The sequence below is a fragment of the Hakea prostrata genome, chromosome 7, assembly GCF_041222555.1.
Source record: "Hakea prostrata isolate BN-2017 chromosome 7, UWA_Hpros_2, whole genome shotgun sequence".
Classification (NCBI taxonomy): domain Eukaryota; kingdom Viridiplantae; phylum Streptophyta; class Magnoliopsida; order Proteales; family Proteaceae; genus Hakea; species Hakea prostrata.
The window spans coordinates 69,772,658-69,798,428 of record NC_142606.1 but is presented as its reverse complement, the minus strand read 5'-3'; the positions used below and the strand labels follow the sequence as shown (position 1 = coordinate 69,798,428).

The 25,771-nt window shown below is 36.6% G+C and overlaps 4 protein-coding genes, 1 non-coding gene and 1 pseudogene across 7 annotated transcripts; 4 read left to right on the top strand and 2 right to left on the bottom strand.

Moving 5' to 3' along the window:
- The first annotated feature begins 490 nt into the window (after positions 1-490).
- LOC149011896 (uncharacterized) lies at positions 491-1,496 on the top strand. Its single transcript, XM_089163792.1, has one exon. It carries the CDS (start codon positions 571-573, stop codon positions 1,258-1,260), a length of 690 nt encoding a protein of 229 aa, XP_089019918.1. The 5' UTR covers positions 491-570; the 3' UTR covers positions 1,261-1,496.
- Positions 1,497-2,966: 1,470 nt separating this feature from the next.
- LOC149011895 (ylmG homolog protein 2, chloroplastic-like) lies at positions 2,967-8,320 on the top strand. Its single transcript, XM_089164100.1, has 3 exons — positions 2,967-3,349; positions 6,363-6,562; positions 7,114-8,320. Exons 1-3 carry the CDS (start codon positions 3,041-3,043, stop codon positions 7,358-7,360), a joined length of 756 nt encoding a protein of 251 aa, XP_089020226.1. The 5' UTR covers positions 2,967-3,040; the 3' UTR covers positions 7,361-8,320.
- On the bottom strand, positions 8,125-14,132 carry LOC149011894 (uncharacterized). The gene is made up of 5 exons (XM_089162787.1): positions 13,807-14,132; positions 13,502-13,602; positions 12,742-13,372; positions 11,972-12,653; positions 8,125-8,172 (listed from the first exon to the last, which is right to left on the bottom strand). Exons 1-5 carry the CDS (start codon positions 14,130-14,132, stop codon positions 8,125-8,127), a joined length of 1,788 nt encoding a protein of 595 aa, XP_089018913.1.
- A 221-nt stretch (positions 14,133-14,353) lies between these two features.
- Positions 14,354-14,425, bottom strand: TRNAG-UCC (transfer RNA glycine (anticodon UCC)). The gene has a single exon. It is a non-coding gene; the product is annotated as a tRNA-Gly (tRNA).
- Positions 14,426-16,280: 1,855 nt separating this feature from the next.
- Positions 16,281-19,040, top strand: LOC149011892 (disease resistance protein L6-like; annotated as a pseudogene). Its single transcript, XR_016174565.1, has 3 exons — positions 16,281-16,918; positions 17,313-18,403; positions 18,540-19,040. The product of XR_016174565.1 is annotated as a disease resistance protein L6-like (transcript).
- LOC149011891 (uncharacterized) lies at positions 19,012-24,065 on the top strand. Of its 2 annotated transcripts, XR_016174503.1 has the most exons (5): positions 19,012-20,687; positions 21,112-21,262; positions 21,342-21,828; positions 22,666-23,129; positions 23,903-24,065. XR_016174503.1 is itself a non-coding variant. In XM_089162142.1 (2 exons), exon 1 carries the CDS (start codon positions 19,147-19,149, stop codon positions 20,638-20,640), a length of 1,494 nt encoding a protein of 497 aa, XP_089018268.1. In that variant the 5' UTR covers positions 19,012-19,146; the 3' UTR covers positions 20,641-20,687; positions 21,112-21,316. The 2 variants fall into 2 exon arrangements, 1 of the variants encoding a protein (XP_089018268.1); XM_089162142.1 differs by lacking the exons at positions 21,342-21,828; positions 22,666-23,129; positions 23,903-24,065 and having other exon boundaries at positions 21,112-21,316.
- The last annotated feature ends 1,706 nt before the right edge of the window (positions 24,066-25,771 follow it).

The following is a 25,771-nucleotide window of genomic DNA, read 5'->3' as shown; positions in this document are numbered from 1 at the left end:
TGTTCATAGTAAACCCTCAAGCAAAACTTACTAGCCTCAAGGCTTGGAATCCAAGCCTAATCGAAGCAAACCCTCAAGAAACGAAGCAAGCTATAAAGATACTCTCAATCTCTCCTTGAAACCCTCCCAAAGCGAAAAACTACTTGCTTTCTCTCTCTACTTCAACTTTGCTCCTTTTCTCTCCAAATCGGCCACTCTTATGGGTGACGGTTTCCCTTCTCATTTCTCCAGTGCCTTTTCTGGCTCTCAATTCGAGAATGTTACCGTTAAGAATGTTTTTTCCTGATAAATCATGCCTCTAGAATTACTTTTTTACCCTTAGAATTTGAATGTTCTTCCATCGTCGGAATACAAGGCATCACCATGAGGGTAAAGAGGTCAAAACAGACTTTCTAACGGTTAGTATTTAATCCGTTCTTAAGAGTGAAGAAGCCATGATTCAAATATTTAAATCCTAAACTCAAAAAATGAGAGAGGGAGTGAATTCCATGGAAAAAACATTCGAGGACCATACTAGCCGTTGCACTTTCCGGTGTCCAACGGCCAAAAATCTTACTTTTCTCTGCATATATGTTCTGCATCCAGATTTCTCCTTCTGCCAAGAACAGAATTGAAACCCAAATGGCTTCTTCGTCCTCTTCCAAGCTGAGAAGCTCTTCTGCAATCCCAAGCATTTTACTCTCATGTCTCAATTTCATTCTGTTCATCCTTGCATCAGCATCTCTAGCTCCTGTCATACTTCTCAAGAATCCCCCAACTTCTCTTGGCTGGGCATTGCTATTGGTCTCATTCCTCTCCCTCCTCTCTTCCCTCATAAGCTTCTACTCTCAGCTCACACACATGTGCTTCGTAACCCATGTCTCACTAGTCATTGCGGCGTCCATTGGCCAATTGCTCTCCGTAATAGCCCTGTTTGCTCGAGAGAATTCGAGTCTCCAGTTGATTAAGTCGACAAGAGATCCTAAGGAAGCTCTGTTCTTGATCAGGGTGGACTGTGGGATTCTGATGGCCATGTTTATCATGCAATTGGGGGCATTGATGATTACTTGTGCGGTTCACAGGGCTTGGGCTAAAGACTATGAAGGGTTGGAAGCAGAGAGGGAGGCTATGTCAAGGAAGAGGAGTAGGAGAATGGCTCAAATACAGGAGGAATCCATGGCCAATGCAGCTAAGATTGCAGAGATTAAAGCTAAGGAGTTGGATGAGAAGATGAAGAGCAAGTATGGGCAGTGGGTGAAAACTGATTTTGAAGGCGTATGAAGAAATTTATATACAGAAACGGGTCTATTAGTGATGTGGTCATTGAAGTGGAGTGAGGTATTCTTGTTGTCCGGACAACTACGTGTTGTTTTATACTTTCATTTTGGGTCAGTTTGGGTTTTGGTAGCTTGAATGCTTGATTGATGTTGTGTGTATTAGTCCATCAGTATAAGGTGTGTTTGTTTCTTGCAATATTCAAAGCATTGTGCATGATAATTTGAGCTTTTTCCTTTGACCTCATGTTACAATTGCCATATAATGCTCCAACTTATCTCGTTTCAATGCTCTTTTGCAAATACATCTCAGGCAAAACTCAATGACCAAATTAAATCCATTTTCTTAAAGATACATAAATTTGTGAATTAATTGTTTATTCCAAGGAAGCTAATTCCGAAGTTGATTTGCCATCAATGGAGGCACTGTAAGTTGTTGGTAAGACAGTCTGACCAGAATCCATTTCCTGACTCCATAAACTCTATGTAGATGATGCCATCGCTTGGACACACAATTTCAATATTGAGTAAATTTCATTCTGACGAAAAAAATCATTCAATTACCAAATGAATTTATGATTCTTGCAATATTTCAGATTGATACAATCAAAGCAATTACAGGATTGCGCCTATGTACCAAATATGGCTGAGATTAAAACCAAATAGAAAGACCATTGAGGTTTTTTTTATTTTATTTTATTTTTAAAGTCAAACTTTTATTCTCAAATCTTCTATTTAGTTTATAAATACAGTGATGTACAGCAACTGATTTTTTTTTTTCTTTTCCGCATTGCTCCTTTTATAAAGGACAAATTATAGATAGGCCCTCTAAAATTTGAATTAATTACATATATTACTTCTAAAAAAAATTAATTATTAAATGTTGGGGTTAAATGATAATGTCATCAGTAACAAATATACTACATATTCATTTTACCATTCTTTCTTCTGCCTTTTAAAGAGCAAATTACATATAGACCCCTAAATTTTGAATTAATTATATTATTAGGATGATCATAATAAAGTTTATAAGTCGTTTTCAGATGTAATTGAAGGCAAAGAAGGAAGATTTCACGAGACTCTACTTGGTAAACGGAGGCGCTCACACCCTAATGAGTTGAGGGTTTAGGGGAGAAGGATGTGCTTTCTTTTGTTGCCGAGTTGCTTGGTCGTCCCACGAAACCAGTACCACCGGCAAGGGGTGTTGATTCCAATCAAGGTTAGTGAGATTATTCTTAAAAGAAAATACAAATGTCCCTTATTGTTAAGTGTGGAGATAATTTGCTTTTTAAATGACACTAGAACAAAAAAGTAAATAGCCAATGCAGGGTTAGTTGAGTGGTAAAGATCTGCACTTCTCAGTGGAAAAGTCTTGGGTTTGACCCTTGCAAACGGCATTACATTTCCAATATTCGAAAAAAAATAAAAAACATTACATTAATTAATTGGTGATATCATCATTTAATTCCAACACTTAACAATAAAAAAAGCATTTGTAATTAATTTTTTCACGAATAATGATAGATGTAATTCAATCAAAATGTAGAGGGTGTATATGTAATTTGTTATTTTGTATTTGGATCGACCCGGGTCCACTAATTAAAAATTGTCCATACCCAGCTCAAATTACGCTCCAACGGGTTGTCCGTTATCCATTCAACTTTGTCGTGTTCTGCTGCCACATGGAACTTATTTAAATGGGAATCGCTGCATCCATCCTCTTCGCAATCGGAAACGTTATCATCTTTAAACCAAAATTCCTGCGGTCTCTCATACCACACGAACACATGATGTCCCCAAGCTCTGTTTCAGGGGAGTTGGCCGCTCCAACGCCCATTTGTGCGGCAAAGTTCATCTCCAACTGTTTTCTCTTTCCGACATTTTCTCGAACACCCTGTGCTCCTCCACCTTCTTCCCTACCATGGAATCCGAAGCACAATCACTTGTCTGCAGTTCCTGATCTTCTCCAGGCCCTACGCACCTCCCTCGTCTTAGCAGCTGAACGATGTTTGCAAACATTATCTTCTGCTGCAGCTGGTAACCCTATATTCCAGAAGTTCTTATCTTTGTCTACCGATTTCCGCCACTTCTCGCAGGTAAACTCTCTCTCTCTCTCCTCTTCATTTGATTGTAAATTTCTGCTATTTCTGATTCAGGTTTTCGTTCATAAACAGTTCCATTTTGATACCTCGGTTTATCATTTTTTTTCTGCTCAGTTCCAACAGTTACTCGAGTTAGAAAAGAAAATGGTTCATTATTGATTTTCTAGGAACCCCATCTACAGCAGTCCTATTACTGAAAAAATAAGAATTGGGAATGATTGATGAGCAATGTTGACGGCAATGACTACATTGGGAACTTAATTTGAGGGATTCTTTCCCGAAATGAAAAGAGTATCCCATTTAAGAACCATTTTATGTTGAAAACGATGACAGTAGATAGATGGTTTGAGAGACTAGTAAAATAGAAGAACAATCAAAATAGGTAAAGCTCTCACGGATGGGATCTGAGTGAAATCGCCATTTTGATATACAGCCGGAGTTGAACTAAAATACAACACTTCAGCATTTACTGAAGGATGTCAAAGTGATGGTGTTGCCGGAATTTTTTCTCCTGTAAAGAATGTGACCTTACTGTTAAGATTGTATTCACCTCCTAAAGTGAATAAGCGTTATTATAATGCCACAAGATGAACAGCCCCAAGAAGGTGGCACTGGTTTTTTTGCACAGAATAGCTTGGTCTTGACCATGTAGGGCAGTGCTCAACAATCAAGTCGAACTCCAAATGAAAGTGAAAACAACCAAGGAAATACCAAACAAAGAGTTAAAAAGAGAACTGTAGATTGCAAGAGTAATTCGAAAGATGCCTATCCATAACATCCCAATTGAGGTAACTCCAGCCATAAAATTTTATAATTTGGCCAAAGCAGGTCAAGTGGAATACTCAAGCACCCATATGTTGGACAAATCATCTAACAAACATTGCTTTCGGGAAATGTTGACCAGCACATGTGCCGGTTTACCCGGAGACAAAATACTATGCATGTGAAGAAAAAACATTTGTACGGAGAAGTGATATAATCCATATTTAAGGAACTAGAAGAGCTAGGGGTAGACCTAAGATAACCTTAGGAGAAGTGGTGAGAAAGGATATGTATAGCTTAGGCCTTGTATCTAGCATGGCCTCGAATGAAGCTGGTTGGAGGGCAAGAATCCATGTAGCCAACCCCATTTAGTTGGGACAAGGCTTATTGTTGTTGTTGTTGTTGTTATTGTTGAAGAAAAGACATTTGTGCTCCATGTAGGGATTGGAAAGCAAAACAAAACAAGAGGTGTTTAGAGTCTTAAATTCATTTCATACTTCTTTGATATAGAACATTCCTATTAGAGGTCTTATGTTGGACAACAATATTTAGTAGCCACTTAGAAAATTGCTACTTACCGCGCTACCTCTAAAATGTATTGCAGGCCATTTATGCTTTTGAGAATGTAAGAAAATCAAATAAGAGAACAGATGGATGATAATGGGGAGCTGCTAAGATACAGATGATGATGCTCGGCAGCTCCCCCAAGTATTCATCTATACTAAGATGATAGTACACTTGCAGATCCTAATTCTACTTGGAATCAGAAATATAATTAGGAAAAACTCTAATTACAATAGCAACTCAAACAGGGTACATCATTCTGCCTTTTATTTTCCACCTGCAAAAAAAAAAAAAAAAAAAAAAAAAGAAAGAAATAATAATAATAATAACCATAGTTGTCACGGCGACAAGGCGATGCAAGGCGGTTTAGGCTAATTGAGGCGATGAGTCGACGAGGTGCCCTCCGAGGCGCTTTTGAGGCGGTTGAGGTGTTTTAAGTGAAATTTTTAGAGTACATCTCATTCACTCTAAATCTATCATATCTTATATAATAAAAAAACTAATATCAGACTACCTCAAGTCATCCAACATACTACAAACCACACATAATAGGTCCTAAATAAAAAGTCGCAAGAAAAAAGGAAGCGAAGAAGTTGCTTGTCATCGACCCACCTGCTTGCCGGAGTGTCGCTGCGGGAATGGAAGAGAAGAAGAGAGGAAGAGAGGAAGAGAGAAGAGATTAGGGATTAGAGTGAGAGTGAGAGTGTGAGACTTGAGTCAAGAACTTAATCTCTTTCAATTTTGTTTGTTTTTATTTTTATTTTAACATTTGATCACATGTAGCGTCATTATACATATGCATATAGGTTCAAACAATAGATACTTTACAATCGAAATCTAATAAGTATTTCAATATATGCCTTCGATTAGGCATCTTTCTCGTGATTTAAAAAAGAAAGAAAAAAAAAGCGGACGCCTTATTGCCTAAAAATAAGGCGACGCCAATTTGAGGCGCTCTGAAGGAGCCCAGACGCCGAGGCGACGATTAAGCGACGCCTAGGCGACGCCTTGACAACTATGATAATAATAAATAAAAATGGTCAACAAGAAATAACAAAAGGGGAAAACATTGCCTGCATATGTGTTTATAGGAAAAGCATTACTAACGTTATACCAGTATGAACTTGTTAGATACATGCCCATATCCTTGTTTTGCTAATAGATTATCAGAAATTAAAGAGCTGGGAAATGATCATTATGTGTTGCAGTCATGATTTTTTGGCAATAGAACAATAGAATTTAGAGCTACTAGAATCTATTAGAAGTTACAGCAATCATCAGTCCAAACCCATGGTAACATAGTTACTGTTACTACGTAATTTAATTTATGTGTATCTTTAGGTTTGGTTTCATTATCCTTAAAAGGAAACCGTTTCTGTTTTAGTTTAGCTTCTGCTTACGTAAAATTGAGCTTCAATTATTTTGTGAGTTATAATGGTTTGCAGATTTTCTATGGTCTTACATGGACATGCAAGAGCATGCTTGAACCTAGAATCATAAGTTGTGCATTTGTTCAAAGTGGGATATGTGGTCCATATCACTGTATCACTTGCAACTCAAGAGTGTTTATGGTTTTGGTTGTGTTTTATGGTCTCTTAGTTAATATTTTGACTGTTCAGATTTACAATATATGAAGAAGCAGCACAATATACTTATATTCTTCATTAAATTTTACTTTCAGGTTAACTGTAGAAGCTACAGGAATTCACACTCCCTTTCCATGCACAACTTTGCCGCCATTTTACCTGGTGATTCAGTTGCAGAGATTGTAGCAACTAATGGAATCCTGAACTTCTTGAACATCTACAATACACTGCTAGTTGTCAGGCTTGTTTTGACCTGGTTTCCCAACTCTCCTCCAGCTATTGTTAGCCCAATTAGGTATGATTCTTTAACCTTTGCGAGTTGTCTCTATTTTTATTGTGCTCAAGAAATTCTGACAGTCATAGATAAACTGCAGGGTCTAGATTATCTGATATTGAAATGCGCAGTCAGAAAAGGCTAATGTTTGAGTTTCCCAGTATTTGAATAAAACATTGCTATAGGCTTGCAACGAAGTTCCAAACATAATTTCTTGCTATTCTCAGCAATTTCAGTCTCTGGTTACTCTGCTGGCTTATCAATCTAGACCATACAAACTGATGTAGAAGTCCACTGATCTATAAATTGAAGCAAGGGCTTCCTCGCATGCAGTATTTTGCTGGCTACATAAACAACTTGTGTTTTTTCATGGAGTGAAACACTAAATTTCTATTCCAATTGCTTGGGAAACTTTCTTCTAGATAATGCATTTGGTAGCAATGTGAAGTTAGTCCCTGAAGACTGAAGAGTATCTATTACATACCATTTCTGTGCTTAAAATGTTTCGTATGTGATTCTAATGGATCTCTCTTTTTCTCATCCCCACCTGATGGGTGTATTTCCTGGTTCAGCACTTTATGTGATCCTTACTTGAACATCTTCCGTGGGATTATCCCACCTCTTGGAGGCTTGGATCTGTCTCCAATATTGGCATTTCTGGTCCTGAATGCCTTTACCAGCGCTGCCGCTGCTCTTCCAGCTGAATTACCCATTAGACAGGAATCTCAAGTTGGTGTCTCTTCCTCAAATCCAAGTATTTCCGATCTTACAACAACACAGAAGAAGTGGATGAAAAGATGTGCAGCAACACGGCGATGATCTTTTGGATCTTAACTTGGCTGTTCGACTCAGCTGGATATTTCTCTCTATCAAAATCATCTTGCATATGAATCCCAACTTTTTGGAGATCAAGATAGGTACATATTCCTTGTGTATTCTTTTAAATCTTTAAATCAATGACCAGTATCTCCCAGGTGCCAAATTGATTTAAATTAGGTGCAACATGAAATTTATTTCATTACCTCTGTTCCCCTGTTACTTGTTGGTCGTAGCTATGTAATAACCCAAACTCTTGAGTTTTCCATGGCCTACTTTGGTGTAGTGTTAATTTGTTTAATCCATAGACAAACAAAATTTTCCTCCCTCTCTGCATCACTCATTCTATACAGACACTTTGAAATTGATTCCGCGAGGGTTCTAAATTGTACACCCTGTGCCATCAGGATATAAAATTTCCTTGACATCCAGTTGAAGGTGATGATCTTGATCTAAGCCTTCAGCATTGCCCCGGATATAGGTTCCAGCTGATCCTAATAGTCTGAAGGCTCGTTCTACTTTCGGTTTCTTTGCGGCTATTAAAGGTCTTGAGGTGAGAAAGATTTTCCCTTTACAGATTAAGCCAATAACTTCCAGTTAGAAGAACCTTGAGAAGAATGAGAGAGGGATTTGGGACTTGGGAGTAGGGTATACCAGGGACCTCATCTTGTAAGTTAGTAAATTTTAAATCCTTAAAATGTAAAAATAAAAATTAGTATTTACAAGTATGCCCCTGCCATTTGATTATCAATCGTTGGATCATATTTTCAATACGTGGCGTATTCAGCACCTATGGCAGTAGCCAAAAGCGGCCGCTGCAAATAAAAATCCCAATTAATTACAATATTATATAATTATATCACCTGTGTTGATCAATCAAAATTTGATTTTGCTATAGAATTCCTAGTGTTGTGATGACGAGATAGTTGAACATGGAATCTACTACCATATTTTGAGAATATCAAATAAGTGAAATTTTATCATTGCCCGGATAAAAATTTGATACCAATGTGATGTTTGTAAATTGCCATGCTAATCGAGAAAAAAAAAAAAAAAAAAAAAAAAAAAAAAAGAAAAGAAAGAAGTAAGAACCTTGGGAAGCACCATAATATGCATGTGAATGATTTGCGTAGCTTTAATTTCTATGGAAGCCAACCATTCATCCGATCTTCATCTTCCAAGTTCCATTGTTCTGATCTTTTGACTAAAAAGTGAAAATGATTTAGATCCATAGCTATTATTAGAGAGTTTTTAGTAGTTTTATTTATTCTTAACACAAGACCATAGCTTAGCACGTCTCCACTCAATTAGTATTGAAAGAATATCAAGCAATCAATTTAACATATTTGCTACTTATTGTACGGTAGATATTTGTCTTCGTATACCATGGCAGGCCATGTGAAGAGGATATGGACTCTTAAGACATAAGTATCAAGTATGGTATCCATCAGATGATTTTAAGAGATGTATCGTACTAGCCAATACATTTTGGTGCAATCCGTCAATGGCTGTCCTTGGAAAAAAGTGAAGTATCGATAAATTCCGTATTCAATATGAATGTGTAACAGCTAGTATCATATTGTATAATGAGATTTTTTTAAGAGACATGGTGACATAGCTTAACCCATGGTCTTTGGCCCTTTTTTATGTTAAAGAGATGGAGGCTGGTGTGTATGGATTCCCTTAGATCAAGAATATTGAGGAGTGTTGTAATATGCTCCTCCCACTTCGACATGTTAATCGAGAAATATAAATTTTAAATTACAAAAAAAAATAAAATATATATATATATATAACAAGAAAAAAAGTAGTAAAAACCTTGGAAAGCACCATAGTATGCATGTAAATGATTTTGCATAGCTCTAATTTCTGTGATTGCCCTATTCATCCGATCTTCATCTTTTAATGATTTAGACCTTTGGACCAAAAATAGAAAATGTCCAGATTCATAATTTAGGCTCTTTTTGTCATTAATTATCATTCTCAATTATGAAATTTTTTTTATTATTTTAAATTGTTTGGCATTTATTATCAGTTTTTTTTATTTAAAATAATAGAAAAGCCTCCAAAATCCATAATAGACTTTTATTCTTTCACTAGGGTCCTAAAGTTCTCTTGCAAGTTGCAATATATTTATTCTAAATGTTTAATTTTTTTCGCTAAAAGGATCATTATATTAAGCGAAAAAAAATATTAAAAATACATCAATTAATACCTTATAAGGAACCAACCTCCCTTACCCGCAACAACTGTTACCCCCAATACACCCTTCCTCACTGGTTCCTACTCAGATTAGAAAACCACAAACTCATAAAACGAAATCTAGGACATCTAGAGGCATCCACATCAAGTTCATTAAGGATTGAAGCTGACCAATGAATCTTAATATCAGAAGTTCCTGTCCTAGCTGCCGAATTTGCAAAAAAATTTGCCACTGTATTAGTTTCACAATAGCAATGTGAAATCTTCCAATTTATAGTCAACAAATATTCTTGTAACTCTCTCCACATATGAAAGATATACCAAGGTATTTTCTTTTGCTGTATTAAAATCACCACAGCTTTTGAATCACTTTCTACCCAAAGCTTTGTAATTTGTAAATGCTTTGCCCAACGTAATCCGTAAATGAAAGATTTTAATTCAACCTCAAAGTTGGTTTTAACATCTAAAAAAATACTGAAATTGAAAACCACTGCAGCAACTTCATTTCGAAATACTCCTCCACCGCCAGACCTTCCTGGATTGCCTAAAGAAGACCCATCGATATTTAGTTTAACCCAACCTGTAGCAGGAGGACACCAAAAAATTTCTTGCGAAAGAGCAGCACTAAAGATAGAGAAGTGAAGGCTCAATCTTCTTGCATCTGAAAAAATGGTAGGAGTTACTTTTCTCCCATCCATTTTAAAGCCAAACTGTACTAAGTCTGAAAAAATTAAACCCACCACCTCATCAGTCCTGAAATTTAAATTTTCAAACCGGATTTGATTGCAGACCATCCAAAGAAAGTATAAAAGCAAACATCATTCATTAATCCAAGCAGTCTGTAAAGCAGACTGTGAAGCCTGGTGTTTCCAAGCCTTGAACGACTCTACAATCGAATCTTTTACTGTCCAACTATAACCAAACTTTGCCGCAAAAGCTTCTCCACATCCATGTGAAAATGAGCAGTGAAGAAAGAGATGTCCTATGTCCTCTGAAGCTTTACCACATAGATTACAACGAGAGGCCAGCATAATCCCTTTCCGAGTCAACAAAGAATCAACAGGTAGCCTATCATGAAAAAGTCTCCAACAGAAAACTTGTTGTCTAGGATGCAAAGAAGTCTTCCAAATACTTTTAGCCCATTCCAGTTGTTCTCATTTTCTACGATAGAGATCCCATGCCGATCGAAAACTAAACTCTCCCCCCACCGAACCTTGCCAATGACAAATATCAACAAAACTAGCACAAGGAACAAGATATAACATAATAAGAGAAATTACCTCTTAAAATTTGGCATTGGCCACTGATGGAAATCTCCATTCCCCTTGTTGTAAACAATCTACAATAGTCAATTTCAAATGACCCTCTAGATCTAGAGGAATACCAATATAGTCTGCAATGGTAAAATTCCCCAACCACCTGTCAAACCAGAAATTTATATTCTGACCATCTCCAACTGACCACCGTTCATTAGCTTGAACAAAACCCCAAACCTTCATCAATCCCAACATCAAAGATGACTGCTGCCTAGAAATCTTTAAATTTCCCCTTTTGTCCACCATCTTCCCCTTTAAAAATTGAGCAAAACCATAGTTTTTATGTTTAATTGTCCAATCCAACTTGCATAAGGAAGCAAAATTGACATCTCTTAATCTCCGAAAACCCAAACCACCCTCACATTTTGGAGTACATAGTTTTGCCTAAGACACTATAACCTTCTTCACAGCCTCTATACTCCTTGTCCAAATGAAGTTACGCATCCAAGCCTCTGCTTGAGAAATAATAGAGCTAGACCACCAGTACATTGAAAAATTATGAGTCGGCATGCTAGAAATAACTAAACGTACCAACTCCACTCTACCTGCCAAAGATAACAGCTTTCCACACCACCCTTGTAGTCGATTCTTAATCTTGTCTAAAACTTACAGCAATTGGACACGAGTAACTCTTCCTTTAAAAATATCTACCCCCAGATAGCGAGTAGGAAAGAGAGCAATTGGGATATTTAATATGTCCACAATTTTTTGTTTCCGACTAGGAGGCACACGTCCAAGAAAAAGCTTACTCTTCTCCAAACTGATATGTTGACCCGAAAATTCTTGATACTTCGATAAGAAAATTTTCAAAGCTTTAACATAACATAAAGAAGCATTTGAATAAAAAAAAATCATCAGCATACATCAGTACGGAAGGAACTTCTACTCCCCTGGGACCTGGCAAAGCTCTCAATCTACAAGCAACTATCAAAGAATGAAGGCCCCTGCATAGTACCTCTTCTGCAAGAAGAAAAAGAAGAGGAGATAAAGGGTCCCCTTGCCGAAACCCTTTCTCAACTCCAAAGAATCCAACTGGTCCCCCATTCAATAAAACTGAGATTCTAATAGACTGAAGCATCTCATGAATCCAACCAACCCATCTATTTGAAAATCCGAAAGCTTTCAAGACCAAGAATAAAAACTCCCACGATAGAGTATCATAAGCCTTCATAATATCAGTCTTAATTCTCATCCCTCCCCCTCTAACAGAAGAATGTAAAATATTTGTAAGTTCAGAAGCTACAACAATATTTTCAGAAATCATCTTACCTTTCTGGAAAGCTCCTTGTTCCTCAGAAATAAGCTTAGGCAAAAGAGGACTCAGTCGAGAAGCCATTATCTTTGACAATGCTTTGCAAAAAAAATTCCCCATACATAGAGGCCGAAATTTGTCCAGTGTAGCTGCATTCTCCACCTTGGGAATTAAAGTGAGGAAACAATTATTTACCCCTTTTGGAAGTTTCCCTTTTCGAAAGAAGGATCGAACTGCAGCCCCAAAATCGGTTGAAACAATATCCCAGCATTTGCGGAAAAAACTTCCCGAAAAGCCATTTGGTCTTGGAGAACTGTCAGGATCTAGGTCCCATACCACTCCTTTGATCTCCTCATTAGAGGGCAAACCTTCAAGTAATAAACAATCATCATCCATCAGCACTTTTGGAATCACAGACAACAACTCTGGGTGTCCCAAGTAGGAACCAGTTTTATGATAGTTTTCAAAGTAAGTCACCACATAATCTTGCAATTCAACCGAACTTGATGTCCAAGTGTCATCCATTCTTCACAAAGATTTAATAGAGTTTATTCCTTCTAAGTTTAATAGAGAGATGGAAAATTTTTGAATTTCTATCTCCCTCCCTCAACCACTTGACCTTTGCTTTCTGCCGAAGAAGAGAGTCCAGACGATCCATTGCTTGTATAAGTTTTGACTTCAAGGAAGCCTCTTGATCAAAATATTCATCTGTCATATCAAGTTGATCAATATTAGTTTGAAAGGATGCTAGATCTTTCTCCGCTTGCTGTACTTCAATAAAAAGATTAGGAAAGGTCATTTTTGCCCAAGCTTTAAGACGCTGCTTAACATTCTTCAATCTTTGTGCTAGTACAAAAATGGGATCACCAACAACTGGTTCCACCCAAGCCAAACGAACCACCTCCAAAAAAGAATCGTCAGTCATCCAAAAATTATTGAATCTGAAAGGAGAGTTTACTGGTTTGACACCTTTGTCAACAAAGACACAAATCGGAGAGTGATCTGACGAGTGTGTCGGAAGAGTGATCTGTTTAGAATCACTAAACAACTCTAACCATCTGGCATTGAAGAAACTTCTATCAAGGACCGAACGAACATTACCAACTTTGCGTTGGTTTGACCATGTAAATTTCCTACCCAAAGATGGAACTTCAAAAAGCTCACAAGCATCAATGGTAGCCTGAAAATCAACTACTGCACCCAGCTGGAATCTGCTCGAACCCCTCCTTTCAGACACCCGTAACGCTGCATTAAAGTCCCCCATAACAAAAAATGGTAAGCTGGACAAAGGGAGAGCAATAAGATCCTCCTAAAGCCGTCTGCGATCAGATCTATCACAACAAGCATGAATCACTGATAGACCAAATTGCACACCTTGCCACTTGAATTGAAAAGAGAGTTGTTGGTCAGATGAAGAGAGAACATAGGGCCGTTGCAACTCTCTTCCAAAAGACCCAAAAATTCGGAACTTTCTCCTGCCGAAAATTATACACAAAATTAGAAGAATATCCCAATCTATTAATAAAGAGAATTGGACACTTATTGACATCCACTTTGGGTTCAGCGACACAAAAAATGTCTGGTTGATGAGTCATTAACAACATTTTAAGGGCCCTTCTACCAGACGCATTACCAATGCCGTGAATATTCCAAAAGAAAAGCTTCATATCAACAGTTACAAAGTAGCACTTTCCTCTCCCAATGAGAGGCTCTTATTTACTGTAGAGACTTTCCCTAAAGTAGCATCTACCTTCTTGAATTCCTCTGCCAACAAACCATTTTTACTTGTAGCCACTTTCTTTATTGCATGAGCCTTCTTAAGACGACCAGGCTTCCGACGAGGAGAGCCTTCATCCCTCATTGAGATAGAAGACGAAGGAGGAGGAACAACTTGCAGCATTCCATCATTTTCAAATCTGGCCGAACTCTTTTGGGCCCCACTAGAGTCCAACGCATTCTCCCTAGTTGCCACGTCAGCCTCTAAGGAATTCTCTCTAAAATACATTCCTTCCTTGGTCGAACCTCTTAGTGCATTTACAGCATTGGGTCCCACCAATGAATCCCCCAAATTAAGGTTTTTCAAGTTGAATAGAACTCTTATCCGCAAAAAAAAAGGAATTAAAAGCCGCCATCTGTGGGAATTGAACCCACGACCACGTGAAAAATAGGGATGGCATTGAAAAAGGGGTGAAAAGAGTTGTTTCATCAAAAAGATTTCTTATTCACTGCGTCTGCCGGGAGTCGAACCCGGGTCTATTGCTTGGAAGGCAATTATCCTAACCGTTGGACTACAAACGCTGTTGCAAAAAATGTAGAAAATGTCCAGATTGATAACTCTTTTTGGCATCAATTATCTTTCTCACTTGTGAAAAATTTTCATTATTTTAAATTGTTTGGTATTTATTGTCAAATATTTTATTTAAAATAATAAAAAAGCCTCCAAAATCCATAATAGACTTTTATTCTTTCACTAGGGCCGTAAGGTTCTCTTGCAATTTGCAATATATTTATTCTAAATGTTTAAGATATAACTATAAGAAGGGAAATTTTTTCAGATGGTGATATTTAAAAAAAAATTACTCAATAAAATATTTAAAAAGATTTACTTAAATGGATCTTACTTTTTGAAAATAATTATAAAATCCAAAATTGTGTCATAATTTTTTTTGTTCAATTAATATTCTACCATGAACTATCTAAATTATCGTTAAATCTTTTATATAAAAACTAAGAAAAATGCTTACCAATTCCTTCAATCTATTGGTAATTTTAGGGTAGACAATATCTTGTCTTTTGTAACTTTCATTCTTTCTATTATTAGTCAATTTCATCTGTTGTAATGAAAAACTTGAAGATAATTGGGATAGTTCATGTTAGAATATTAGTGAGGTAAAAAAAATTATCTTAAAATTTGAGATTTGATAATTATTTTTAAAAATAGAATTCATTTGAATAAAACATTTTTTTTAAATATCTTGTTGAGTAAATTTTTTTTTAAAGTGACCATCTTGGAATTTTCTTATAAGAAACTGACAAGAAAATAATTAATTAAAATTCAATAAAAAAAAAATACAAAGGATTGATCATAGAGCGTTAGAGTATTTCCAACTGACTTTGCGTGCTAGCTCAACAAGAAATATAAATAATCAAATATATATAAATAAAAAATGTAATTAAGTAATAAGAATGCTGGGAATCCTGGGAAAAGTAAGCACGGATGCATGTGAGTTGCTCTACTTTGCTGAACATCTATGATTACTGGCTATTCATACGCGTTTTCCTTTTCTCAGGCTCAGATCTGAAGTCACCTCCGTGTGAATGGTTAAATTACAAGCTCTCAATTCATTTCACTACTTAAAACATGTTCTACTCTTGACCTTCTACATTGTCGTTTTCACTTTTCCCCTTCAGTTTTCCTAAAATCACTCCTCATCTACTGGTGTATATACAGGTCTTCAGGCACACAGCACAGTAACCTAGAAGGGAAGCAACTACTCAAACTTCAGATCTGAGCCACTGCCGCATGAGGAGATGACAACAGCCACGGCTGCACTGTTGCATTTACAAGGAGAGAATGAGTGAGGAACCGTTTTTGAATTTTCGAGCTGATAACTGATCCGGACCAATTCAGAATAAGTAAGGAATCATCTTCAAGTTTATCAGCTACCCCAGTAGATCTAGAATATTTCATAAGGAGATATTTTAAACCATGCTTGTTGGCTCCTTTTTCTATCTAAGTGCTTGAGGCAAGCGTGTAAAGATTCCTGATTATCGAGGTGTGTACCACTTAGCGATGCTAATTGAGAAAAAAATAATAAGAACCTTGGGAAGCACCATAATATGCAAGTGAATGGTTTGTGTAGCATTAATTTCTATGGATCCAATCAGTGGATCAGATTAAGTAATAAGAATGGTGGGAACTTTTATAATTAGCTGTTTAGCTGTTGGAAGCGTCCAATCAGTAGTTAAGATTCTCTTGCAAGTTGCAATAGATTTATTCTAAATGTTTAAAATATAATTATAAAAAAAAAATGATTATTTAGAATTCAATAAAAATACAAAGGATTATTTTGATAAAATAGCATTAGTGCATACCCAACTAAATTTGCGTGTTCAACGAGAAATATAAATAAATAAAAAATATAATTAAGTAATAAGAATGGTGGGAACTCCTAAGAAAACTAAGCACGGATGCATGTGAGTTGCTCTACTTTGATTGAAGATTTATGATTACTCGCATTTTCCTTTTCAGTGGTTCAGAGTTCTTACCAGTTTTCCTATTCTCAATCAAGCAATCAGTTTCATAATGGCTTCATCTTCTCAACAAACCTCTTCTTCTGATTTCAGTTATGAAGTATTCTTGAGCTTTCATGGCAACGATGTTCGTACTGGTTTTGCCGATCACCTCTACCATGCTTTAGATAGAGTTGGAATTCGAACATTTAGGGATGCTGAAGAATTGGAGCCGGGAAAAGAGATTGCTTCGAATTTACTTGCGGCAATCCGGCAATCAATAATCTCCATTCCCATTTTCTCAATGAACTATGGGTGTAGCAAATGGTGCCTTAATGAGCTTAAGGAGATATCTGAATGCAGAAGAACAAGGAGCCAGATTGTATTGCCCATTTTCTACAAAATTGAACCGACGAACGTGCGAAACCAGACTGGGGAATATGCAAAGGCCTTCGATGACGAACACCCAAAAAAATTCAACAAGAAAACAGTGCAAGAGTGGCGAGATGTCCTGCAAGAGATAGGGAAATTGGATGGACGACATGTAAAGGAAAGCTTGTAAGTGCAATACTTTCATTTTGTTAAATTCTATATATTCCTCTCATATGAATTTATAATAAGGTTGGTCAACATGGGGTTTAGATCGATGAATGAAGAATAATCTGGGTTTAGAGTTACCCGAGAAAGAATTTTAGGGCTAAGAGACAAAAATATGTGAAATATTATATATAATTTTTCCTTACCCTATTTGCTATTCTTTTTTATCTTTGTGAAGAATTTTGATGAAAAATAAATGCCAAGATCGAATCACATAATGGAACTTGCATAATATAAATCAATTCACATAATGGAACTTGCATAATCTAAATCAATTCACATAATTCACTTCTTTTCCTTATGAAGGTTATCAATCACCCTATGTATTTATCATCGTCTTGTTTGAATTATACAGGCATGAAGGGGCTTTAGTAAAAGAAATTGTTACAATAGTTTCAAATGAATTGAACAAGAGACTTGTGCATGTTGCTGACGACCTAGTTGGAATCAAATCTCATATAGAAAAAGTGGTGGAACTATTAGAGATTACATCTAAGGTCACAAAAATTGTGGGGATCTATGGTTTCGGAGGCATTGGGAAGACAACCATTGCTAGGGCTGTCTCGAATAAAGTCCTTAATGAATTTGAAGAATATGCATTCATTGAAGATGTTCGAGAGAATGCTAGAAAATTTGGGATTCACTATCTACAAGACAAGCTTCTCACAACTATCCTAAAAGATGGGAGTCCAAATATTATTGATGTGGATAGTGGAATTAAAATGATCAAGCAAAGATTATGCCACGAAGAAAGTTCTGCTCATTCTTGATGATGTGGATCAAGATATTCACACAGAGTCTTTAATTGGAGATGGTGGATGGTTTCGTCATTGGAAGCAAGATCATTATTACAAGTAGGGATAAGGATATTTTAACTTTCCAAAATGCTGCAATTTATGAGCCCAAAATAATGAATTTTCATCATTCTCTCAAACTTTTTAGCCGTTATGCATTTAAAAGTGACCAGCCACTAGAAGATTATTTGGATCTTTCAAAAGCAATGGTAAATATTGTTGGAAGGCTTCCCTTGGCTCTTAAAGTTATAGGTTCATCTTTATTTTCGAAGAAGAAATTAGTATGGGAAGGCACGTTGAAGAAGTTGGGTAAGGTTCCCAACAATGATGTTATGGAGAGGTTGAAAATAAGTTACGATGGATTGGAACATGAAGAACAACAAATGTTTCTTGATACTGCATGTTTCTTTATCGGCATGAAAATGAATATTGTGTGTTATATATGGGAAAGCTGTGATTTTTCCCTCAAAAAGGTCTTGATGTTCTTTGTGCAAAGTCTTTGATAACGATTAATGAAAATGATGAACTGAGGATGCATGATGTGCTTCGAGATCTTGGGAGAGGCATTGTTTATCGAGAGAGTACAAAGCCGGAAGAACATAGTCGAATATGGTGTAAAGAGGAAGTATTGGATGTACTTGTTGGACGGAAGGTATGTATTCAATGCATATTGTTATTTTGCGACAATTGTGTGAATCAGTTATTTGAGGGCTTTACTAATTTTGGGGGTGGGCCTTGTTAGAATAATTTAATTTTAACATTTAAATTGGAAGTCATTTCTTTTGCAGGGAACAAACAAGTGTTTAGGACTCACTATTGACTTCAAATGTGAATCAAATGATGAACGTTCGATCATTAAGGGCCTTGATGCAATGACTGAATTAAGATTACTCAAACTTGATGGTACACAAATCTTGGGTAAGTGTAGAAATTCCTTTTCGAAATTGAGATGGCTTAGTTGGAAAGGATGCTTTAACTCTTCTTGGGAACTAAGACAATTTAGTTGGAGAGGATTTTCTAGACGATTTGCACTAACAAACTTTTGTCCAAGAAAACTAGTTGTTCTTGATCTATCATACAGTCAGATCACTGAGGGTTGGATTGGTTGGGACTATATCAAGGTTTCTCTCTACCACTCTTTTCTATTTAATTTTTTGAATTTTCAAGCAAGCATTAAAAGGAAAAGAAATTTTGAATTTTCTTTCTTTCAATTACTATTTTGCAGATGGCGAGAAAAACCTGAAAGTTTTGAAACTCGAGTCTTGCAACATACTATGTGGCACACCTGACTTTTCAGGAAATCCACTTTTGGAGGTATTGAGTCTGGCAGATTGTAAAAATTTGATTAGAGTCGACCCATCTATTGGTCATCTCAAGAATTTGGTCACTTTAGATATGAAGAACTGCAAAAAGGTGGAACATCTCCCAATCTGTGAGTTGACATCTCTTGAGACACTCATTCTATTTGGGTGTAGGTCTTTGAACATGGGACCGGATACATTGGATCAAATGACATCCTTGCCAACGCTGGACATAAGTTGCGTATGCGAGGTCCTAAGTCTTCCATCAAGCTTGACTAGAGTTAGTTTTGCTTATTGTAGTTTGCTTCAAGATATTCCTAATTATTCCCCACGTTTGACCACCCTAAAATTCAGTTGGTGCGACTCACTTCAAAACATAATGTTAGGTTCCCTTTCAAGTTTGACCAGATTGTCAGTTGAACATTGCTATTCAGTTAGACACGTATCGGATCTTCCGTCAAGTTTGAGAAGCCTATATGTTTTCCTTTGCCCTTCATTGGTAAAGCTATCGATTGCATCAGGAGGACGCTTGAGAAATCTAGAGACATTAAAACTTAAATCTTGCAAGAGCCTAGAAGAGATCAAAGGTGCCGACGACGAATTGGAGTGTTTGGAGCAGTTTGAAATCATCGGCTGTACGTCATTGAAAAAGTTACCCAAATTGAGTTCTTCCAAAGAACTGCTGTGCATAAACATCTCTAGGACTGACATCTCAAGTTTTGAAGGTGAAGGGATGGATTCTCTTGAGGAGTTGAAGATAGGGGATTGCCATTCGCTTAAGAAAATACCACACATGAGGGACTCGAAACAGCTGAGGGAACTACACATTCAGTTCTGCCGAAACTTAACAGAGATTGAGCGCCTTGAGGGCTATGAATCCTTACAAAAATTATATATTGAAGATGCCCCATCATTGAGAATGTTACCGGATGATATCTCAACTTTGAAGAACTTGAGGACTTTACATATCTTTAAATGTCGCTCAATGGAAATATTACCCGATCTTTCTAACTTAAAAGAGCTGAGGGAATTGCATATTTTTATGTGCAACAAGTTATCGGAGATTCGAGGCCTTGACAGATTGGAGTCCTTGCAAGCACTAAATCTGAGATTTTGCGAGAAATTGGAAATATTTCCGGATCTTTCCAACTTGAAAAAGTTATGGTATTTAAAAATCGAGGTATTTCACAAGTTATCCCAAATTCTTGGACTCCACACGTTAGAGTCCTTGCAACACTTGGAAATAAATTACTGCTCCAATCTAGTTCAGATTCACGATCTTGCCCGATTGAGAAGCTTAAAGAGTCTGCACATTGATGGTTGTTCCTCCTTGGAAACATTACCAGATCTTTCAAACTTGAAGGAGTTGCAGACTATATGGATTCGAGCATGTCACAAGTTACCTAAAATTCCTGGCCTCGACGGATTGAAGTGCTTGGAAGATTTTGAAATATGTTCGTGCGACAATCTAATTGAGATTCATGGTCTTGAAAGATTAAAAAGCTTAAAGACTCTGCGCATTAAGTGGTGCCCCCTCCTTGAAAAGCTTACCAAAAGCTTTGAAGAACTTGAAGACGGTATCTATTGAAGGATGCAAGCACCTACCTGATATTGATTGAACATCCATCCAGGAAGGTAAAACAACAGTTCGTCTGTTATTCTTTGTTTTGAGCAATCAATTTGCATTATGTTCCTTTTGATTTTTGGTAAGGATTTGCCTTATATCATGCACGTACAAGTTTTTCAAAAGAAAGACTCCCCATTTATAGAATAAGTTTGTAGGCTCCACCTGTTTCCATGTATAAAAATATTTTTAAAAAAGGGGGGGGAAATGAAAATTTTCAATGACTAAAAAAGATGGGGGCACCACCCCAATTCATGCTTATGCTAGAATGAATGAGGAGTATTAGAGCAAGGCAAAATGGTTTTATGACAAATCTACTACATAAATTGGAGTTTTGTGAAGACAACATCAAATTTCAGCAAGGTGATACTAATAAGTTTTGCATGGCTTTATTCCACTTAGAATCTTGCATCTCACACTTTAGTTCATTGACAGGAAATGAAGGAACAGAAATATTTGAAATGAAAAGTCTCCAAACTGTCTTGATGTTGGTGAAGCTGCAAATGATGACAACTCTGGTTTTCAAGAATCCTAAAATGTAAATGGGCATCTTCCAAACTTCCCGTGGTATACAATTCTAATCAAGGTTATTCCCTCTAGTCCTAGTTTTTGATATATAAGGTTAGGATGCTCCCATGAAATCTCATTACATATAAATTGTACAGGAGAAGAAATGAGGGAACAGAAATAACGTACTCATTGGTGATGATCAATGTGAGGAACGACAGATCGAAATGCATAAGGTTGTTCTAGTTAATTTTAGGCTACATCTTGGGGATGTTTCTTCTATTCATTAGTTGCCAGTTGTGAAGTGTGGGAAGTTTGTTCACATCCTTTCTATGGAGGATACAATTGAGGAGTAACTTGGGAACCTGTTCGATTTGTTCATGAAGTTTAAATGCTTTACAATGCTTTTGTATAGTTTGATTCCTTTATCTCCCCATTTTCTTATGTTAACATTTGAAGTTTAAATGCTTTACAATACTTTTGTATAGTTTAATTCCTTTATCACTGTAACATTTTTATATAGGTGGCACTGTAAATCACTAGTGTTTCTTTTTGTTTGATCAGCATATATACTGGAGTTGTATTGATCTGTGAGGAAGGGGATCTATTGCTTGTGACAGAGGTCTATGAAGTGTTCAATTCAAGGTAATTTTGGCAAAACCCTGTTAGATTATATGATGTAGTTGCACTCCTACATAAATAAATCATTTCTTTTCTTTTTTGGGGGGGTTGGGGGGGGGGGGGGGGGGAACCTATCAAACAAGAGCATGAAAAGTGACATGGGCATGAGATCAATTCAATGTAATTCAGTCTGATCTTTTATTATTGTTGGGAGCTTTTATTTCATCATGGGATTAGTTTTATGTACCACATAACCCAGATGCCAAAATCTGAGTAACTTCTTTGAAGACTATCCATTATTGGGTGTTGGGAGTGAGTTTGCCAGTAAGCCATAACTGAGGCTTCTGAGATTCAGTTGGAACTAGCCTTGAAAAAGCAAGCAACTGAGTTTTACAGTCTCTAGGAAAGGTATTGATGCATATACAGCAACTCAATCTGGTAGTTGGGTAGGAAAAACTGGATAAAATAAATGACTCATTGTAATGAGAATGAAGTGTGTTTAAGCCAGACTAGTCAGCAGTTTGGTCTTCTCAGCTGACCCAATATATCCTTTCTGTATCCTTGATTTTACTCCGCCAAAATTGCCTTTTAAGGTGATTCATCTCACTAGCATCACATCCTTATCTGGGCGTGGAACTCAGCACATGTTAGAAAAAGGAGCTAATACTGTATGACCATTCAAGCTACAGGACCTTATAGTTTTAATGGCAGTTGTACTGTGAAACACTTCTAGATTCTTTACTCATCACAGTGAAAAGCAGTCAATACATTGAAATTCATTGTGAGTTTCAATAACCCTACTTAGTAACTCTACTAATTTTTTCTTTTTCCATGTTCACATGTTTCGCCGGAGGGGGACAGTTTTCATAGTGAGGAACTAAACCACAAGAGTAAGGTTGGGGCAGCTGTTGTTAGGGTATGTCTTGGAGATGTGAAGTACAGGAAGCCTATTCAAATCCTTCCTATTGAGGATACAATTAAGGCATGACCCAGGAACCTCTTGGATGTGTATTTGACTTGTAGATGCTTTACAATGCTTTTAAAATGTTTGATTTCCTTTTATCCCCACATTTTTTTTTTTTAGTATATTTTTACAAGTGCCAATATAAATTACTGGTGTTTATTCTTGTCTAAACAGCAAATTTCCTGAAATAATATCAACTTCTGAGGAGGAGTAATCTATTCCTTGTTAGGGAGGTATATGAAGTGTTAACTTCCAAGTAATTGAGACAGAACCTGCTGAATATTGTGTTGTTGCACTAGACACAGAAATCTTCTGTGAGAGGGAACCTATCAAACAATAGAACGAAGAGTTACTAAATGAGGTTAGCCTTTCTCCAAATTTGAGTTGTTTCTTAACCCTTTTTTGTGACGCTATATTAAGATCACAGTATAATGTTTTTACTTCTTTATTTTTTTTTTAAATCAAACTTGTTCCTATGTATTTGTTTAAAGTTGAAGTGAAGATTGTTATTAGTGATGCACCTAATCTTCTAGAAAATTTAACTATTGGTTTCAAGTTTTCTTGTCTTTCTGTCTAGCATTTATGTGTGTTTGTCATACAGCGTTTTGAATTTTGAATCATATTTTCAAAACCAGACGTACCATTCATCAGGCCTGTTCAGTTTAAGAGAAATTACACAAAAACCTTGTGTTTTCTGTTGAATAAACATTTTCCCCGATAATACTTTCAACATTGTACCTTGAGTAAATACCCAGAATTCTACAAACAGAGTAGGTGAGTGGTGTTTCAGTTCAATTAAAGTTGTTGAGGGTACCAAAGTAAAAATGGAATAGATTCTGGAGACCCTATCTAATAAGTAAAGAGTAGTATTTTGATTGAGTCAAGTATGAACCTGGTTTTAGTATGATTTATAACGCTATGGATGATGGATTATATTCAAATGGATTTGATTAAATGACCAAAGTGATATCACCTGCCTCTGTTATGCTCCTTATTATGTACTGTAACTACTTTTTTGTTATTAGTAGGATGATCTATTGTGAGATTTTTTTTTTCTTTTTTTCTTTTTCGATGTTGGCTTTCTACAATAATTGGGAAATAAGGATGATTCAATACGTTGTGATTTTCCTGTAGGTATTGAGAGGAACTCCAACTAGAGCCACCTATGTTCAATTGTTTAGAATTGAAGTTCCAGTGATTAACAGGTAATCTCATCACCTCCATGTGAATTGTTAAATAACAAGCTCTCAATTCATTTAACTAGTTAAAGATGTTCTCTTCTTGACCCTCTACATTGTCGTTTTCACTTTTCCCCTTCGGTGTCCCTGAAATCACTCTTTATCTGCTGGTGTATATACAGGTCTTCAGGCACACATGCAGCAGACTTACCTGGAAGGGAAGCCACAATCAAACTTCAATACCAATTCCAGTTTCTCCATAAATGATCTAATATTTGAACTGTTTGCAATGAGCCACTGCCAAATTAGGAGATGACAACAGGCAAGGCTGCATTGTGGCATCATCTTTCATTTAAAAGGAGAGAATGAGTGAGGAATCGTCTTTGAATCTCCGAGCTGATAACTGATCCGGACCAGTTGAGAGATAAGAAAGAAATCATCTTCAAGTTTATGAGCTACCCTAGCAATATCTTGGTTGGTTTATGAGTGGATCTCTTTCCTTTATCATACAGTCTCGATCCTGGCCAGAAACTGCTCAAATATGTGGGTCACTGTGGATGGGGATCTCGTGAATGAGCTTTCTCCACGTCAAAATATATATTTCCAGCCAGGACAGTTCTTCCTCTCATTGAAGGAACAGATTTGTTCCTTTCTTTCTAAATGTGTACATAGAAAATCCAAAACCAATGTGTGACATAACCTCTGGATAAGCTTTTTGAAGTTCTGATGTTCATTTCCTCACAAACTCCCTGCATTGAAATGCTGTTTATGTCTGGCATTTGTAGAAAAAAAAAGATGCTAGACACTTGTGACCAATATGGATTGAGTAGAAATTAGTTTGGGCCAACAACTATTTGAAACAATGAGCAATGGACTTCCCTTTAAAATTGTAAATCATCCAGCCAATGTAATATATGGATTTGAGCACCAGCAATGAAGACTCAGCTATAATATATGGAGTTGAGTCTGAGCAATGAAGATTGAGCTAAGTTACTAAACAACTGTAACTACTAGTTGTTTTTACAGAATTCTCATATTGAATTCAACATCCATTTTGCTTACCATCTTCATAGTTAAGAGTTTTGTACAGGTGACCCCCTAATCCTATAGGCACTCCACTTTAGTGCCAAAAATTACTGGTGGTCCACTTCAAAAATTACAAGTTACCCACAGTTTGGGTTTGATTTTCTTGAGTCATTAATATTTTGAATGTGAAATAACCATAATGTCTTTCGATGTAGTGAATTGACTGATGAGTTACCCTCCTGTACCCAACACATAGGTGGGTGAAGGGAGAATCTTCTTTCTACACCTAGTCGGAAACTGCCCACCACCGTTGGAAACCACCACGCCTCATCTCCCTGTCGGTGACCACTGCCCACACCTTCCCCCTTCCTCTTGCCGGAAATCACCCATCATCATCTTTCATCCTCTAATGGTAGCAAAGGAAAACCCTAACCTAATCTCATGTTCTCTTTCATTTTCAAAGTGGAGCAAACTGCAGAAATTGTTGTAGGAATTAAAGCGGAAGGTGGAATCAAACCCTAGCAAGATCCGACGATCAAAAAATTTCAGGTACTATCCTTCTGTATTAAGGTCATTGTCTTTAATTATCTAATTGTTCCCATTACTAATTATAAAGTTGTTTAGGCATTTTAAAATATTGTAGGAAAATGAGAGATAAGAGTTCACTTTGTTTTAGAATCCCATATGGAATTTTTTAAGAGGAAAGTAAAAGAGTCAATAGAGGGTAGTACTGAAAACAGGTAGATATTTTTCCTTTTCTTTTCTATGTATCTTCTTGGCATTACTTAGTAAACTTGGA